The 15110-nt window shown below is 51.7% G+C and overlaps 1 protein-coding gene across 5 annotated transcripts in view; it reads left to right on the plus strand.

The window, feature by feature from the left end:
• The window catches only part of CDK12 (cyclin dependent kinase 12), a 22484-nt gene extending 8148 nt beyond the window's left edge, over positions 1–14336 (plus strand). The window contains exons 3-14 of one of the 5 annotated variants that reach the window (XM_042834573.1): positions 1610–1786; positions 2759–2898; positions 3492–3662; positions 4190–4379; positions 5148–5204; positions 5297–5398; positions 6407–6484; positions 6952–7068; positions 7663–7794; positions 8500–8714; positions 10264–10716; positions 12666–14336. In XM_042834573.1, the coding sequence (XP_042690507.1) occupies positions 1610–1786; positions 2759–2898; positions 3492–3662; positions 4190–4379; positions 5148–5204; positions 5297–5398; positions 6407–6484; positions 6952–7068; positions 7663–7794; positions 8500–8714; positions 10264–10716; positions 12666–13339 (2506 nt within the window). In that variant the 3' untranslated portion in view covers positions 13340–14336. Of the gene's footprint in view, positions 1–1609; positions 1787–2758; positions 2899–3491; positions 3663–4189; positions 4380–5147; positions 5205–5296; positions 5399–6406; positions 6485–6951; positions 7069–7662; positions 7795–8499; positions 8715–10263; positions 10717–11278; positions 11744–12665 lie in introns of those variants that run through there. The other 4 variants (XM_042834575.1, XM_042834574.1, XM_042834576.1 and 1 more) reach the window with 4 other exon arrangements.
• The last annotated feature ends 774 nt before the right edge of the window (positions 14337–15110 follow it).

A 15110-nucleotide genomic window follows, 5' to 3' on the forward strand; every position in this document is an offset into this window, starting at 1 on the left:
TCTGTGTGTCTGTGTGTCTGTGTGTCTGTGTGTCTGTGTGTCTGTGTCAGGCTGCTGGCGTTCAGGTTTATCATCCTAAAGCCTGGGCAGCTCTGAAGTGTCTGTTTGGCTTCTTCACTGTGAAGAAATCCTGGTGAGAAGCCCAAATGTTCTGGCAGTAATTAAAGCTATAGCGACCAGCTAATAGAAGATAATGAAGTGGCTGTAAAGTGCTGAAAGGGAGCAGTGTGTCCACGAGGTGTGCTGGGTGTTGGTCACAGGGGAGAAGGGAACCCAGGCAGTGTGGGTGTCAGAGCCACAGCCCCTCCAGCACATCTGTGCCCTTCCCAGGGAAGTCCTCTGAATGAATTCATATTTGATGTGCATTGGGAAAAGACTGCAGCTTTTGTTTTTGTTGTTGGGGTCAAAGGGCTCGAGTGTAGCACATGTTATAAGATATTTATGTGGTATCAGAAGCAAACGCTGTCCCAAGTAAAAGGGGATCAAACATGAAGCCAGGTAGCTGCTTGTTAGTTACTGTGAGCCTGCGGTCTGTTAAGAGCTGGGCATCACCTTGGTGTTTTAAATACGTGTATGAAATCAGTGAGGAGAGCTCTGAACACAGTTTGACTTCCCAGGGCTCCTCTGAAGGGATTTCTCAGGTTTGCTGCAGCTCCCTGCAGTGCCATTCTGCACACCGAGCTCCCAGGCAGTGGGGGCAGAGGTCAGGGCACGCAGCTCTCCTGCTGCTTCCAGTGCTCTGCCCAGAGCAGCATTCACAGTGAGGGTTTTCCTCCAGAGGGCTGAGTGAGTGTGCCTTGTTGGGCTCCACAGCTGAGCGCTGAGTTCTGCAGCAGCAGGGTAAGATGACCTGCTGTTCTTTCTCAAATATCAGAGCTCAGTGCCCAAGCTGTATCTTGCTTTGTCTTGCTTGCATCTTAACTGTATTTCACAAGAGATTTTTGGGTAAATTTGGCAGTGCCTGCTAGGAGAATCAGAAGAACGACCTGCTTCCAGATCTTATTTATGTGGAGATCTCAGGGCTGATGAGCATTAGATGCTGCTGCTGACACACAGCAAACCTCCTGCTGGCTGTCCAGAAAACAAGCCCTGCAATTGTTTGTATTGCTTCGTTTTTCTGTGCTGGGATTTACATATAGGAGAATTCCTGGCTGCTCAGACCTAGGAATTCTTCCTGCTGCAAACAAACATGAGAGAGAAATTAGGCTTTGCTGTTGAGCCTCGTGCCAGTCTAAACCAACCTTCTCTGCCATCCATAATTTAATTAAAAAAAAGGTCTGCTCTCTCAATGATATGCACAAGTTAGAGCTCTGTTTCAGTCCTTGCTAAGAAGTGACTTTCAGAGAGGTTCAGTTGTGGTTGTGCAGCTTGAGCAAGTGCTGTTTGCAGAGGGCAGCGCGTTCTGTTTGAAGATGGTGCATCCAAATGCAACGCTTTCCTGGTCGATGATTGTAAAATGTAGGGCTGCTCTCTCATTTTACACTTTGCTATGCTAATTTTCCTAAGTTTATGCTCTCAGATAGAGAGCTTTTGTCCTACCGTAGGATTTTTGTTTGCTTGTTACCACTGAAGTCTGATTTCTGTATTGTATCGACTTTTCGGAGTTTAGTCCAAAAGAGATTCTTCCTCCAAAACCTGTGAAGAAAGATAGAGAGCAGAGACCACGGCATTTACTCACGGACCTCCCGCTCCCTCCAGAGCTCCCTGGAGGGGATCCATCTCCTCCTGACTCCCCGGAACCAAAGGCAGCCACACCACCTCAGCAACCCTTCAAAAAGAGACCAAAGTAAGGCTGACTTTCTTTCTTCAGCTTTTCCGGGTTGTTGGGTTTTGTTTCTTCACACGGCTGTCAGTGAGGGCTCTAAAGCTTCAAGGTAGAGCTGTGGTCCAGGCTGTGACTCCAGAAGAGCTGACTGCTGTCCTGTGCAGCCCATGCTCCACGTGGAGTTGGTGCTCTCGAAAGCGCAGTCGCTTCTGAAATTGAATCTGGCAGCTGCTTTGCCAGCTTTCCCCACTGTTTGTTGGATGGAAAGAGCACTTAATGTGTGCTTATAAGTCTTCAGCCAGGCTTAGTTCCCTTTTATTGCAGTTCTTCTGTCCTCAGTCCAGGGGATGCTGTCTCCATTGGGGGAAATGCAGTGTGGAAAAATGCAGTTCATATTCCTGTTTTTGTACGTGTTCTTATTTCCTGTGGGTGGTTTTGTATTGGCCCACTCGCAGCTGGAGGCTACTTGCCATCTATTTTAGAATGCACAGCACACCTGTCAGGTAAGAAGGGGTGCTGTCTGTCATTCACCAAATGGAGGTGGCAGTTCAGGCTGTGTATTGAGGCTGTGGCAGCCTGTTGTCCTTCCCCCAGTGCTGGAGACAGCTGGAGCGTGCCATGTTCTGATACTCAGCCACATCTACCCTGGAAGCTGTCCCAATCTTCTGACCTAACTGTAGCTTTACACCAGAGAAACTTCCTGCTGAGCATCCCTGCATAAAGCTCTTGATGCTTCTAGGAGGAGGTTAATCACAATAGAAGAATAGAGAATATTCTTACTCAGAATAATAGACCTAAGGTGCATAATGAGGTCTCTGTAGAAATGTGTGCAGTTACCTGCATGGGTGCGAGGGCGAATTCTGCATTTGTTTTTGGGGATACTTCCCAGAACCATCAGATGGAGGGTTATGAGGGGCTGTGGGAGAGGTGGAGCACGTGGCTGTGCAGCAGCCTTCAGGTGGGTGTCTAACAGTCCCCTCTGGCTTCTTTCAGAATCTGTTGTCCTCGGTATGGGGAAAGGAGGCAGACAGAAAGCGACTGGGGGAAGCGCTGTGTGGACAAGTTTGATATCATTGGGATTATTGGAGAAGGGACGTATGGGCAGGTGTACAAAGCCAAGGACAAGGACACAGGTAAAGGTGCCACGTGGCTTCAGGTTGGCCCCACTTCTCCAAGGCCTCCTTACCGTGGGTGTGCATAAACACTCCGTGTTGGTGATGGTGCCAGGGAATGGTGAATGGCTGTAGAGCTTGAACGGTTATTTACAAAGTGTGTTTTGAAAAGGGGTGAAAGAATAGAGGCTCTGACATGCTGCTAACTGAGCATCCAGCTGCCCTCTGTGTTTGTGAAGCTGTGTACCCAACCTGCACGGCTTGGCTGCAGCCACAGGTGCCAACTGAGGCCCTGCTGTTTCAATGTGTTCTTGTTGGGTTCTATTGTAGCAGAGCCTGTAAAAAGGGCCGGAGCTGTGTGGGGTAATTTCAGTTCACCCGTCTGATTTTCCACTGAAGCAAACTAGGAGGAGCTCCGGTGTCACCTGCCTCGAGTTGCTGGCGTGGTGACTGCAGTCCCAGCGCTGTTAACACAAAGTAGCTGAGTGGCAGCTGAAGCAGCTCTTTTGTTTCTCAGTGGATGTTGACTGTGTCCATAGTTACTTCCTGCTGGGAGCCCTCAGAGCTGCTGGCAGTGATGCATGCAGAGGCTCTGAGGCTGGTTTGTCCTGCAGGTGAACTGGTAGCTCTCAAGAAGGTGCGGCTGGACAATGAGAAGGAGGGCTTCCCCATCACGGCCATCCGCGAGATCAAAATCCTTCGGCAGCTGATCCATCGTAGCGTTGTGAACATGAAGGAAATCGTCACGGACAAACAAGATGCACTGGATTTCAAAAAGGACAAAGGTATTTGCTGCAGGGTGTGGTTTCAATTAGGCAAAAAGGTGATGCAACTTCATTTGGTTGCGAATGTAAAACTAGAAATCTTTCTGTGCGTGTAGATTTGTTGTTGTGTTCCTCCTTGATGTGTGGCTCCAGCACGTTTGGCCTCTGGATTTCACCTCCCAGCAAAGGTTAGGCTTGGTTAGGGCTGAGGTTAGGCTTTGTTAGGGCTGAGGTTAGTGTGAGTTTTCACCGTGCAGGGGTGGAAGCAGGTTTAAAGGGGCGCATTGCATTTCTTCCTGTAGAGTCAGAATAGCAGTTGCATTGATATATATATACATTGATATACATCTATACATTGATATACATATATATATATATATATAGGATGCATTGTAACCCCTGTGTATGTGCGTAAAAAAATAAATACATGAACAGAGCACGTTGAACAGCACACACAAAAATGTTTCAACAAACTGCATGTCCTTTCATTCCTCTTTCCCTTGATCTCTCCTTTCTCATCTTAATTATTTCTTTCTGTATTATTCCAGGTGCCTTTTACCTTGTATTTGAGTACATGGACCACGACCTAATGGGGCTGCTAGAATCTGGCTTGGTACATTTCTCAGAGGACCACATCAAGTCTTTCATGAAACAGTTAATGGAAGGTCTGGATTACTGTCACAAAAAGAATTTCCTTCATCGGGACATTAAGTGCTCCAACATCTTACTGAACAACAGGTAACCTGGCAGGGATGGAGTCCCCTCCTGCCTCTTTCCCCTGCGCTGCCTCGTGTTCAGCTGAAAGAACCCAGTTGTTGTCTTCACCTGGAGTTATGCTCAGTAACAAGAGCTGCCCGTACACCACAGAACACAGCCCTGTGTGCTTCCAGCAGTGGTGTGGCAGATCATTAAGTGCTTGGTTTCCTGGGTGCTGTCGTTGGCTGGGAGCGCGGCTCTTGCTGGTGGTAGCAGTCTGTCCACAGGAGGCTGACAGCTTTTGTGTCAGCTGAAATCAAACGGGTCTCTCTGTGTCCTCTGTCTCCATGGCATTCTGGCAAAAATTCTGGTCACTGGAAACCATTGGGGGTTAGGGTTGAGAGCAGCACATCTCCACGAGTTCTCTCTTGTTTAGATAGCAGTGCTTGGCAGTAACAATGGTTCATCAGAGTGCTTTACAATTATTAATTTCTGTTAATTATCAGGATGCTATCTCGATAACCCTAAGCAAAGCTTGTGAGAATAATACTGCATGTAATTGCACCCAGGTGTCTGGTTGTCCTTCTGAAAACATTTCTCTGGGACATTGGTCTGTTGGGAGGACTGTGATAGAGATGAGGCTGAAGCATCACACTTCATTTCTTTGAAGCACTGCATGGGATCTGATGTAGCCAAAAGTCACTGCTGCTCATTTAGGCCTTTCTGTTGCACTGGGGGATTTCCTTACCTTTTACTGCCTGCAGAATGCGAGCCAGCTGCAGTTCAAACCAGATTGTTTTTGTCTTTCAGTGGGCAAATCAAACTTGCAGATTTTGGACTTGCCCGACTCTACAGCTCGGAGGAGAGGTGAGGCATGGGGAGCAGAGGGGTTAACGATGGCTTTTTGTGGGGGTTTCGTGCCTCTTGATGCCAATTTACACTTGGATGTTCCCTTGCAGCCGTCCGTACACAAATAAAGTCATTACTTTGTGGTATCGACCTCCAGAATTGCTGCTAGGCGAGGAGCGTTACACGCCAGCCATAGATGTGTGGAGCTGTGGGTGAGTGCCTGGCTTCCATCTTCTGTCACGGCAGGGCTGGGAACCTCGTGCACACAGTGGTTGTAAGGGGAGGTAGCTTTGGACTTGTGCTGATCTCTGTTCCAGCTAGACACTTTCAGAGTGTTCCCATGCTATAAGCCAGCAGTGACTGGCACCTAGCTGAAGCTACTAGTGAAAGGTCCTGGAATAAGGGTATTTTTTGTGTTGTCATAGAGGTCAATACAAAAGGGAAGATAAAAGTGTCTGTTCTGCCTCTTTAAAAACAGCCAGCTGACCTTTGCTGCTCGTGTGCCACTGAGATCAGGAGGGGTGACAAACCTCTCCTGGGGTTTGGTACACAAACAACAAAGAAGTGAAAGTCAGGCCCTCCCAATTACTGTGGGAAATTTTGGCTGTGAAGTCCAGCTGCTATTTGGTGTCCTGTGCCAAATGAGTGGGGTTAGGCCAGCTCCAGCAGACAGGTGTCTGTGTCAGACTGCAGCTATCTTTGGCACCGCTTGTCCTTCCTGCCAGGAGGCCTGAGGGTGGATCTTAAGGACTGGCTGAGTCAGAGCTGTCCCCTGTCTCGTTCTCTTTCCCTTACAGCTGCACAAATGTGCGTGTGCAAGGCTGTGTGCTGGGTTTGGCAGTGACCAGCAGTGCACTGCTGACAGCTGAGGATATTTGGGCCAGCAAATATCCCCCAAATTTTGACAGTAAAGTTGGAAAGATAAGTGGGAAGAAAAGGAGACACCTGCCTGTTTTTTTTTATCGTGATGCTAACGCATCCTGCTTCCCCTGCAAAGAGTTAAAGTGTGAAGCCTGTGACACATTAACCAGACTGGTGTTATTTCCCAGCTGCGTGGAACTGGTGCCTGTACACATAGGTTAGTTTGTCAGTTCTCAACTACAAGCCCTGATGCAAATAACTCTCCTTGGGCAGATCCGCTTCCGAACAGAAATGCTGCAGTGTTCAAACGATCATCCCAAGGGTTTTCTGTCGTGACCTCTTGCTTTTCCTCTTTCCAGCTGTATCCTCGGGGAACTGTTTACAAAGAAGCCTATTTTTCAAGCCAATCTGGAACTGGCTCAGCTTGAATTAATCAGGTAAAGCATTGCACATGCATGCCTATGAGAAAGAGGTACTGCAGTAACTGCTTGTGCACGTAGTTGCTGTATTATAAAAGCCCTCTTTCTCTAATCTGCCTGCAAAATAGGACCAGTAAATATTGTAAATATTGCACGTGTAAACAGCTGGGCATCTTAGGTGTCTGCACCACCCACGTGTGTGGCTGCTAAGCGTGCACCTGCAGTAAGATCTGCAGCTAGCTGAACGCAGGAATCGTGACCCTAAATTATATCTCACACTGAAAATTCAGTTTGGTGGGTAGCTTATAAGCTTAAGTGAGCATTTTTCCTCTTCCTTTTTAACTTGGGGTTTATTTGATACGTCTTATAAGCATGCCCACACCTAGGCTGTTGTAGGTTGCTCAGAAAGGCAGCGTCTTCACTTCAGCCCATGGCCCTTCTCACTGTTTCACCTGCTGATCAAACTCTGCTTTTCTGCTTCTCAGCCGGCTCTGTGGGAGCCCCTGTCCAGCGGTGTGGCCCGATGTCATCAAGTTGCCCTACTTCAACACCATGAAACCCAAGAAGCAATACCGAAGGCGCCTGCGTGAGGAGTTCTCCTTGTGAGTTTCCATAGTGGAGAGGACGAGCAGCTGTGTGGGGTTGTGGCCTCCTGCTGCAGCGTGTGACAGATCCGTCCTTTGGCTCCGAGCTGCCTGGCAGAATGAAGCAATGCTTCCCATCCTTATCTTCTGCCCTAGGGCAGCCCTCGCTGTGAGGGGTTTGTTCCATTTGTGGAAGGCTGGGCCGTGCATTGACTGCCTGAGGTGCCTCTGCAGGGATTCCCTGCCTCTGCACACGTGGGAACGCTCCTTGCGAGGGTCTGGCCTTGGCAGTCTGCACCTGGAGAGCACACTTGGCAGCGTGGCGTTCTCACGGTGCTGAGGCTGTCTCACTTCAGAGATGTGCTCTCTGGGGGGAGCGTAATTGTGTGGCTGTCTTGTGGGATTCGTAGCAAAGTTGCTCTTTGTAAACGAGGAAAGATTAGATGAGAAATACTGCGTATCTGTGGCTTGTTCTGATGATGTCTGTGGGCTGTGCATCACTTAGATATCTGTGCAGCCCAAGTTTATTGCTCTTGAGCATCTCTGAAAGCCTGTTGCTGCTCTCTTCAGAACAGCCCCTTAGCTCAGCCGTGTTTTCCACTCCCCACACAGCATTCCTTCATCTGCTCTCGACCTGCTGGACCACATGCTGACGTTGGACCCTGGCAAGCGCTGCACAGCAGAGCAGGCCCTGCAGAGTGACTTCCTTAAGGACGTTGACCTCAGCAAAATGGCACCTCCAGAGTAAGTTCCTGCTGCCGTCATTCACTGTGGTGGGCACTGCTAATGAACTTCAGGAAGGAGCCACTGGCCTTGTCTTGCCTTCTTGGTTGGAATTAAGTTACGACTTTTAGATTTCTTTCATTTTGCCCTGGTTTTACAAAGCTCGGCTTCACGCTTGTAAGGTGCTCCAAGAGTGTTGGAAGATGTGGGAATAGCAGGCAGCAGATCCCTGTCCTCTGTGCCATGGAGGATGAGCAGCCTTGTTGACGACGTTGCTTGTTAATTGGCTAGAAGAGTGCAATGCTGCTCAAGAGCCACTACTGGCAGCTCTTTTCTCCCACCTCAGTCAGGCTATAAAACTCTACTCTAGCTTATTTGCATGCAAGGATAGCAGCTTTTGAGATTCCCATTTCCTTCAGGGTTATTAAAGGCAGCTGCTTTCCTCAAGCCACCATACTCTCAAAGATGAATGTACGTTTGCTTGGGGATGGGAGGAGGTGGATGGCAGCAAATCCAGTCATTCAGGGGTGAGACTCCAGTGCAGGTTGTGTGATTCACGTGCGGTTGGGCCGCCTTCCCTTCGCCCCTTCTGGGTTTTGTAGTATGGCTGCATTTAGAGGAGCAGCTGCACTCCTCATACAGCACTAAGGATTTTCACTTGTCTTCAAAGCTGTTTTTGGTGCTCTGTTTTGGTTTTTTTACCTGTGAAGTCTTGCTCTCTTTCAGCCTTCCCCACTGGCAGGATTGCCACGAGCTGTGGAGCAAGAAACGACGCCGGCAGCGGCAGAGTGGGATTGCAGTGGAGGAGCCACCGTTATCAAAAGTTTCTCGGAAAGAAACTACCTCTGTTACAAGCACAGATACTGTCAAAAACAACAGCAGTCCTGTGCACCCACAGCCTGCCCAGCTCAAAACAGAGGCTGGTGCTGGAGATGCAGTAGGTCAGTGCCTTGTCTGGCCTGCAAAAGGCTCCTCTTGATGTTACCTTCGTGCTGTCTCCAGTTTGTGGTGGGTGTGGGGGCTCACTTCTCTTTCAGGGCAGTCTGATGATCTGACTTGTACAGGAAGGGCAGAATCTTTCTGGTCTGACTTTTTTGCTGGCTGCAGAGCGCTCTGTCTGCTCTTCAGGAGTTGTTATTGGTTCACATGCCTGCTTTCTTAGAGAATAATTCAAGGAATCCCTGAGTCTCTGACCAGTGAGGTAATAGATAACAGGCTGGTGGGAACCATCTCTCCAATGTGCAGCTGAGCTGAAATTTGATCCTGTTGATCAAATATGTAAAGATGAGGAAAAAAGACTAGTGACTGATGGCAAAAATGGATGTTACTGCACTGTTCCTTACTGAAGAGATCAGTTGATCACAGGGACTTGCTTGTGCACTGCTGCCAAAACCACATTCAACATTCTGATGTCCCAAAAATAGTTGGAGGGGAGGTATTTTGATTCTTGGGAATGTGGAGATAGCCAGAGCTCCCCCAGACTGTGCTGATTGGTCTCTAGAAGCCTTGCACAATACCAGATAGGGCTGAAGATTCCTTTGTGTCAAATGTTCTACAGACGAGTAGCGGAGAAGACAGTTCTTGCTCCGGGGAATGTGCAGTCCATGTGTTCAGTGAAATATGGCAGATGGACAAAAGGCTGTGGCTGGATTAACAGGCAGTCAGAGGAGCAGCATTAGTTCTCTACCAGTAAGAGGGGGCTTAATTGGAAGATTCTAAAGCCAAACTTGTGCACCTTGCTTGCTAAGGAATCTGACTTGCAGGGTCAGTATAAAGGGTCATCCTTGTCAGCTGGTCCAGCATGATGCAGAGGGGAGGTGTCACCATGTAGAGATTGTGTTTTAGGCTGACCTGGCTGCGTGAAGATCAGGACAGAGCCTTCTGCTCCCAGGCCAGCTTTCAGAGAGGAGCTGCCTTCTGCATGACCTATTTTATTTTTCTTTTTTGCTGCACTGGTGGAAAACCCCCTTCTTCCATCCCAAACCGCCTCTATCCTGGGAACACGGTTTCTAGTGCAGGAAGGGGTGCTGCTTTGATTGCTGTGAGGTGAGCTGAGGGCTTTCAGTCTCATCCCTGAGCCTGCTGCCCTGTCTGGTGTGGCTGCTCAGCAGTGTGATCCTTGGGCTGCCCTCGGTTAGGGGAAGGTTTGGTTCAGCTGTGCTGGTCTGAACAAGCAGCTGTGTGTGGTTCTGTTGGGGGCAGTGACAAAGCTTCCCTCTGCTGCTCGCAGAGCAGTGCTGAACTGTAGCCTTGGGTGAGTGCAGTGTGTGAGCAGTACCACGGGGTGCTGCTGCAGCGCTGCTCAGATCTGATGGCAGGCTGGAGGGGGCAAGCTGATGCTGGGAAGCTGAGCAAACTGTCTTGGAATCCTTCTGCAGCCTGCATGCCTTCCCCAGGCCCGCGGAGAAGAGGGGTTTGCTGGTGTCATGATTACAAACCAGTCAGATGCAGCATTCTCTGACCTTTCCGTGATGTTCCTTGTGTTTCCAGCAGGCCTTGGAGAAATCACCCAGCAGCTGAATCAGAGTGAACTAGCTGTTTTACTGAACTTGCTGCAGAGCCAGACTGATCTGAGCGTCCCACAGATGGCCCAGCTGTTAAATGTACACTCTAACCCAGAGATGCAGCAGCAGCTGGAGGCTCTCAACCAGTCCATCAACGCTCTGACAGAAGCCACAACTCAGCAGCAGGAGTCTCAGGCAGCAGCAGCAGCAGAGGAAGCCATAGAAGAGCCACCCACGGAGGCCCAGCCACCGGAGGAGCAGGTGACTCCAGAAGCAGCCGGTGCTCAGGGAGACATGCAGAACGTGCTGGCCGTTCTGCTCAGTCAGCTGATGAAGAGCCAGGAGCCTGTCCTAACCCTGGAGGAAAGCAATGGGGAGAAGAGCAGCGAGCAGCGGGGGCTGAGAAAAACCCCTACAGTGCATCAGGAGGAAAGCACAGGTAAATAGCCGTGAGCGCTGCTCGTGCATCTCGAATGCCGTGCGCCTGGTTGGCGAAGTCACGCTGCCATATGAGTGCCTGTGGTTCAGCTGTGACCAGGAGGAGCTGAGACATCTGAGGGCTGTCGGGGGAGGTGAAGTGGGGCCTGGGGTGAGGATGGGAGGAGGAAAGTGCTGGGTGTTAGAACGTGGCACCCAGGTAGGCTTCTTGCACGGTGCAGTTATGCAGGTTTCCCTCTCTTATTCGCCCCAAGTATTTTTTTTTCCACCTTCCTGCTCAACCAAGGCCAAAAAAAAAAGAGAAAAGCAGTAAGGAACGTGAGAAGCAAAATACTGGAGAGCCCTGTGAGGGAGGGACGGGTGCACAGTGCCCAGTTCAGTGCGTAGGGCTGACGTGCTGGAGCTGTGCAGCTCTGCAAGCTGAGGCAGCAGGTTGTTGTCCAGCAAGGTAGAGGCGAGTGAAAGACCTGAGCGGCGAGCTGCTGGACTCCATTTCCAGAGGTGAGTGTAAATGTCTCCATGTCTTTTTTGTTTTTTTTCTTGTTGATTTTTTGAATTATTAGCAACATCCTGTGACGACCTCACCAAATTGTAGAAGCGCCTCCTGAGTTGTCTCAGACTCTCCAGGGAGCCTCTTTTGGCCCGATACACAACTCCTCTGCAATGTAGCTGAACGTGCTGTGTTCTCGTGCCTTCAACACACCCGCCCACCACAAGCCAGTTGTGATTGTGCTTTTTTTTTTTCCTTTTTTTTTTTCTTCTTTTTTTCGTTGTTTTTTTTTTTTTTTTTTTTGCCCTAGTACTGGAATATAATTAGGTTATTGTAGAGCAGATTCGATGAAATAACGTTGTTCTCTGTTTATTTTCGATGCTGCGCTGTCCCCAGATCAGCTTAGCTTTAAAATTACCTGAAGATTGTTTTCTGGATTTCAATACAATCTAGTTTTAAAGTGGACTGATGGATACGGGTGGAGGGGTGGTCCTGGAAGACTACTGGTTTTCACAATAAAGTTTGACCTTTTTAATAACCACTTTTGCACATGATTTGAGGATCTGATTCGAACGAGGTGTTGGTGGCCTCTCGCATCATCGCCAGTAATTGCCTTCCTGCCCCGTGGCCGATGCTGTTGGTGGTGGGTGAGACCAAAGCAGTGCAGTGGTGTTGCTCTGGGGCTCAGGGCCGCTGTTGTGAGCGTGGTTGGTGCGCAGGGTGGCAGCCCTGGCCGTGGCGCTGGGGCAGAGGAATCCCCCAGCTCTGCTCCCAGCTTTTTGCACCGTAACCGAAGTGCTTTGTGAGCCGGTGGGGACGCCCTGGTTCTGCTAGGAGGGATCCTTAGAAAGAGGAGTTCTTGGTGCTTCGGGGAGGGCCGAGCAGGGGGGCCGATCCTCGCGTGGCAGGGCAGGCGGTGCGAGAGCCGTGGGTTGAGGTTTTGGGACCGTACTGAACGAGGTGGTGAAAGCAGCGAAAACCCACGAGCGCAGAGGGGCGGCGTCGGGGCTGGGAGCTCGGCGGGGCTGCGGCCGGGGCTCGGCGCCGCTCCTCGCCCTGCAGGGCGCACGGCAGCCGCCGCCAGGCAGCGCGGCCCCGGGGTCCCCCTGCTTTCCAGGAACGCTGCTCCGCGCGGCTCTGCATCTGCCTGCCTCCCCGTTAGCCTTTGATCCGGGAGCAGGAATTCCCTCTGCGGATGCCCATGTGTTAGGACAGCTGTTGCTGAGCGCTTGGGAGCGTGGGGGACCCGGGTGAGTGCGGGGAGAACGTTAAGGAACGTGAGCGGTGATCTCGCACCGAATGGCAGCTTTCAGAATTCTCCGCCTCTTTTTCCGGCGCTTCCTGGAGAGCGGACGGTCTCGGCGGGGCTGTTTGCTTTTCGTTTTTACTTGGTAGAAATGTATTGATATCTGCTCGCGTGGTTGTTAAGATGTTGTTTAAAAGGAGTAACCCTTCCACAGCATGTCCTCCTCGCGCTCTCCCACCAGACAAGAGGCCCCCTGAGCCCCCCGGACCGCCGCCGCCGCCTCTCTCCGAAGCAGACCTCTCCAGCGCAGCCCCGGAGCTGAACCCGGCCGTCACAGCTGCTCTGCTGCAGCTCTTTTCCCAGCAAGAGGAGCCTCTGAGCCACGCCGAGCACCAAGCCGCGCGCTCCGCTGACTACAGCAGGTCCCACTCGTCCAGGACTTACAGCGCCGACGGCTCCGATGGGGGATTCGGGGCCGAGGAGCTGAACTCTGGCCAGACGCTGTTGGAACCCTCTGCCCAGACTCTGGGGAAAAGCAGGACCTTTTTGGGCTCCGTGAGCCACCTCGGGGAGACGAGCAATTACCAGGGCACGGGCTCTGTCCAGTTCCCAGGGGACCAGGACCTCCGCTTCACCAGAGTCCCCGTGGCGCTGCACTCGGTCGGGCAATCCTTCAGCAAAACCGAGGGGAGCAACAACACGCTGGTGCACCCGGAGGCCAAGATTCAGACCTACAGCGAGCTGGGTGTGGGGACGGCCGGTTCCAGTGGGGCAGGAACCGGGCACGGCTGGGGGGCCCCGGCCCAGGCTGCGCCCTACGGGAAGGCGTTCCGCGGGCCGGGCCGGGCGCCCTCGCGCGGGGGCCGGGGCCGGGGGGTTCCTTACTGATGCTCGTCCTCCGCCATCACCTCCCTCCCTCGCTTCTGACCGTAGCGCCGTGATGTTGGCCGGGTCTCGGCCGCGCTCAGCTGCTGCAAAGCTCTCTGTTGCATCCCTCGCTCGCCCGGCGCCTCTCTGCAGCGCTCCGGCCGGACCCCTGTGCTTGGTTAGCGACAATAAAACGGCGCTGAGCTTCGTGCCCTGAGCCGGCAGATGGTGGGGGAGCTGTGTAAAACGGGCTGAATGGAACAAACCGCCGCGGGGGAAGGAGGAAATGAAAGCGAGGAGGGCAGCGGTGCGTCGTGCAGGGAGGAGCGGGGCAGGGTTCAGGTAGGGCCGGGGGGCGGCCTGATCCCAAAGCAAAATGGTGTTGGTTTGCTGGTTGGTTTTTGGTTTTTTTTTTAATTTCCCTTTAAAAAAAAAAAAAAGAGAGAGAAAAGAAATAGAATAAAGAATAAAAACGAAGCTGTTGTTGCAGGGAGCCCCAGCTTGGGCTGCACAGCGGGGCCGTGGCGCTTGGGGCTGTGTGACCCCCCAGGGCTCCGCTCAGCAGCTGTGGGACGCCGGCGTTGCCAAGGGGTCTCTTTGGGTTTCTCTGCTGCCACGGAGTTGCAGTAGGAACTGGTTTTTGGCATTGGTTGGTTTGTTATTCACCCCCCTCCCCCCTCTTTGTTTTGGTTTTTCCGTTCAAAGAGCCGAAGAGAAACGCCTCCCTTTACACCCAGGTAATTCTTTGGGATTCTCAAATAGTGGAAGAATTGAAGTTTAAAAGGAAAAACAAAAAATAATTAAAGAGAGATGAAAAATGGAGCGATTGTGGTGGGGCTCTGCCTGAGGCCGGGGGCTCCTGGGGGTTTCAGGCCGTCCCAGCACCTCTGGGCTCCCCTGGTTGTGCTGTGCTGGAGGAAGCACTGACCGCCAATTTTCTCCTTTCGCAGAACGCCGCCCCTCGGTGTCCATTTCAATGAGACGTAAACAAAAGAGACGAATAAAACAAAGGTACATATTTATGAGCTTTATTTTGTCCTCCTCCCCGAGCAGGCCTTTCCTATGGAAAACATAGAGTTGTTCATTTAATTTGAGATGACAGTGTGCTGAAGTGCTGAACAGATGGGAGTCCGTGGGGCTGCAGGACCTGGGCGCTGCTGCCAGGCGCAGGTTTGGGAGATTTGGGTTCTTCTCATTGGTTTCCCTTTGCTTTCATGGCCGGTTGATGCCTGACGTGCAGGAGGAGGGGGTTCTGTGATGCAGAGTGCACTAAATAAAGCAGTCGCCTCTCCAGTTTTGTTTTTTTTTTTAATTTATATGTATTTTTGAATTCCCACCACGCTGCTGCTGGAGCCGTTGGTGGCGTTTTGCCTTTTCTCCCTGCGCCCGTCCCACGCAGCGCTGAACCCCCCGGGGTTGACGTCCCCAAGGGGCAGCTCTGCAGTAAAGCTGCACTGAGGACCTGAGCCTTAAAGCAGCAGCGCTGCAACCCCGGGGGGCTGAGGGCCAAATTGGGGGCTTTCAGCTTAAAATTGAGTGGGGGGGGGGGGGAGGCAGGGGGCTCCTGGCCCTGAGCGAGGGATGGAAAGCCTCCGCTTCTGTGCCAGCTGCCCCCTACTCACCACCCCCCTCCATCCTGCTGTGGGGCAGAGCACGGGGGGGTTTCTCCCCATAGACCCCCACCAGGAGCCCCTGTGAGGGCGCAGGAGCTCAGGCAGCAGGGCTGGGTGCAGAAGGACCCCGCTGTCACCCCAGAGCAAAGGGGGGGGAAAAAGGGGGGGCCGCCCCCATC

This window comes from Centrocercus urophasianus, unplaced genomic scaffold (assembly GCF_019232065.1).
Source record: "Centrocercus urophasianus isolate 14NV4802_14NV808 unplaced genomic scaffold, USGS_Curo_1.0 seq_478, whole genome shotgun sequence".
In the NCBI taxonomy this organism is placed as follows: Eukaryota; Metazoa; Chordata; class Aves; order Galliformes; family Phasianidae; genus Centrocercus; species Centrocercus urophasianus.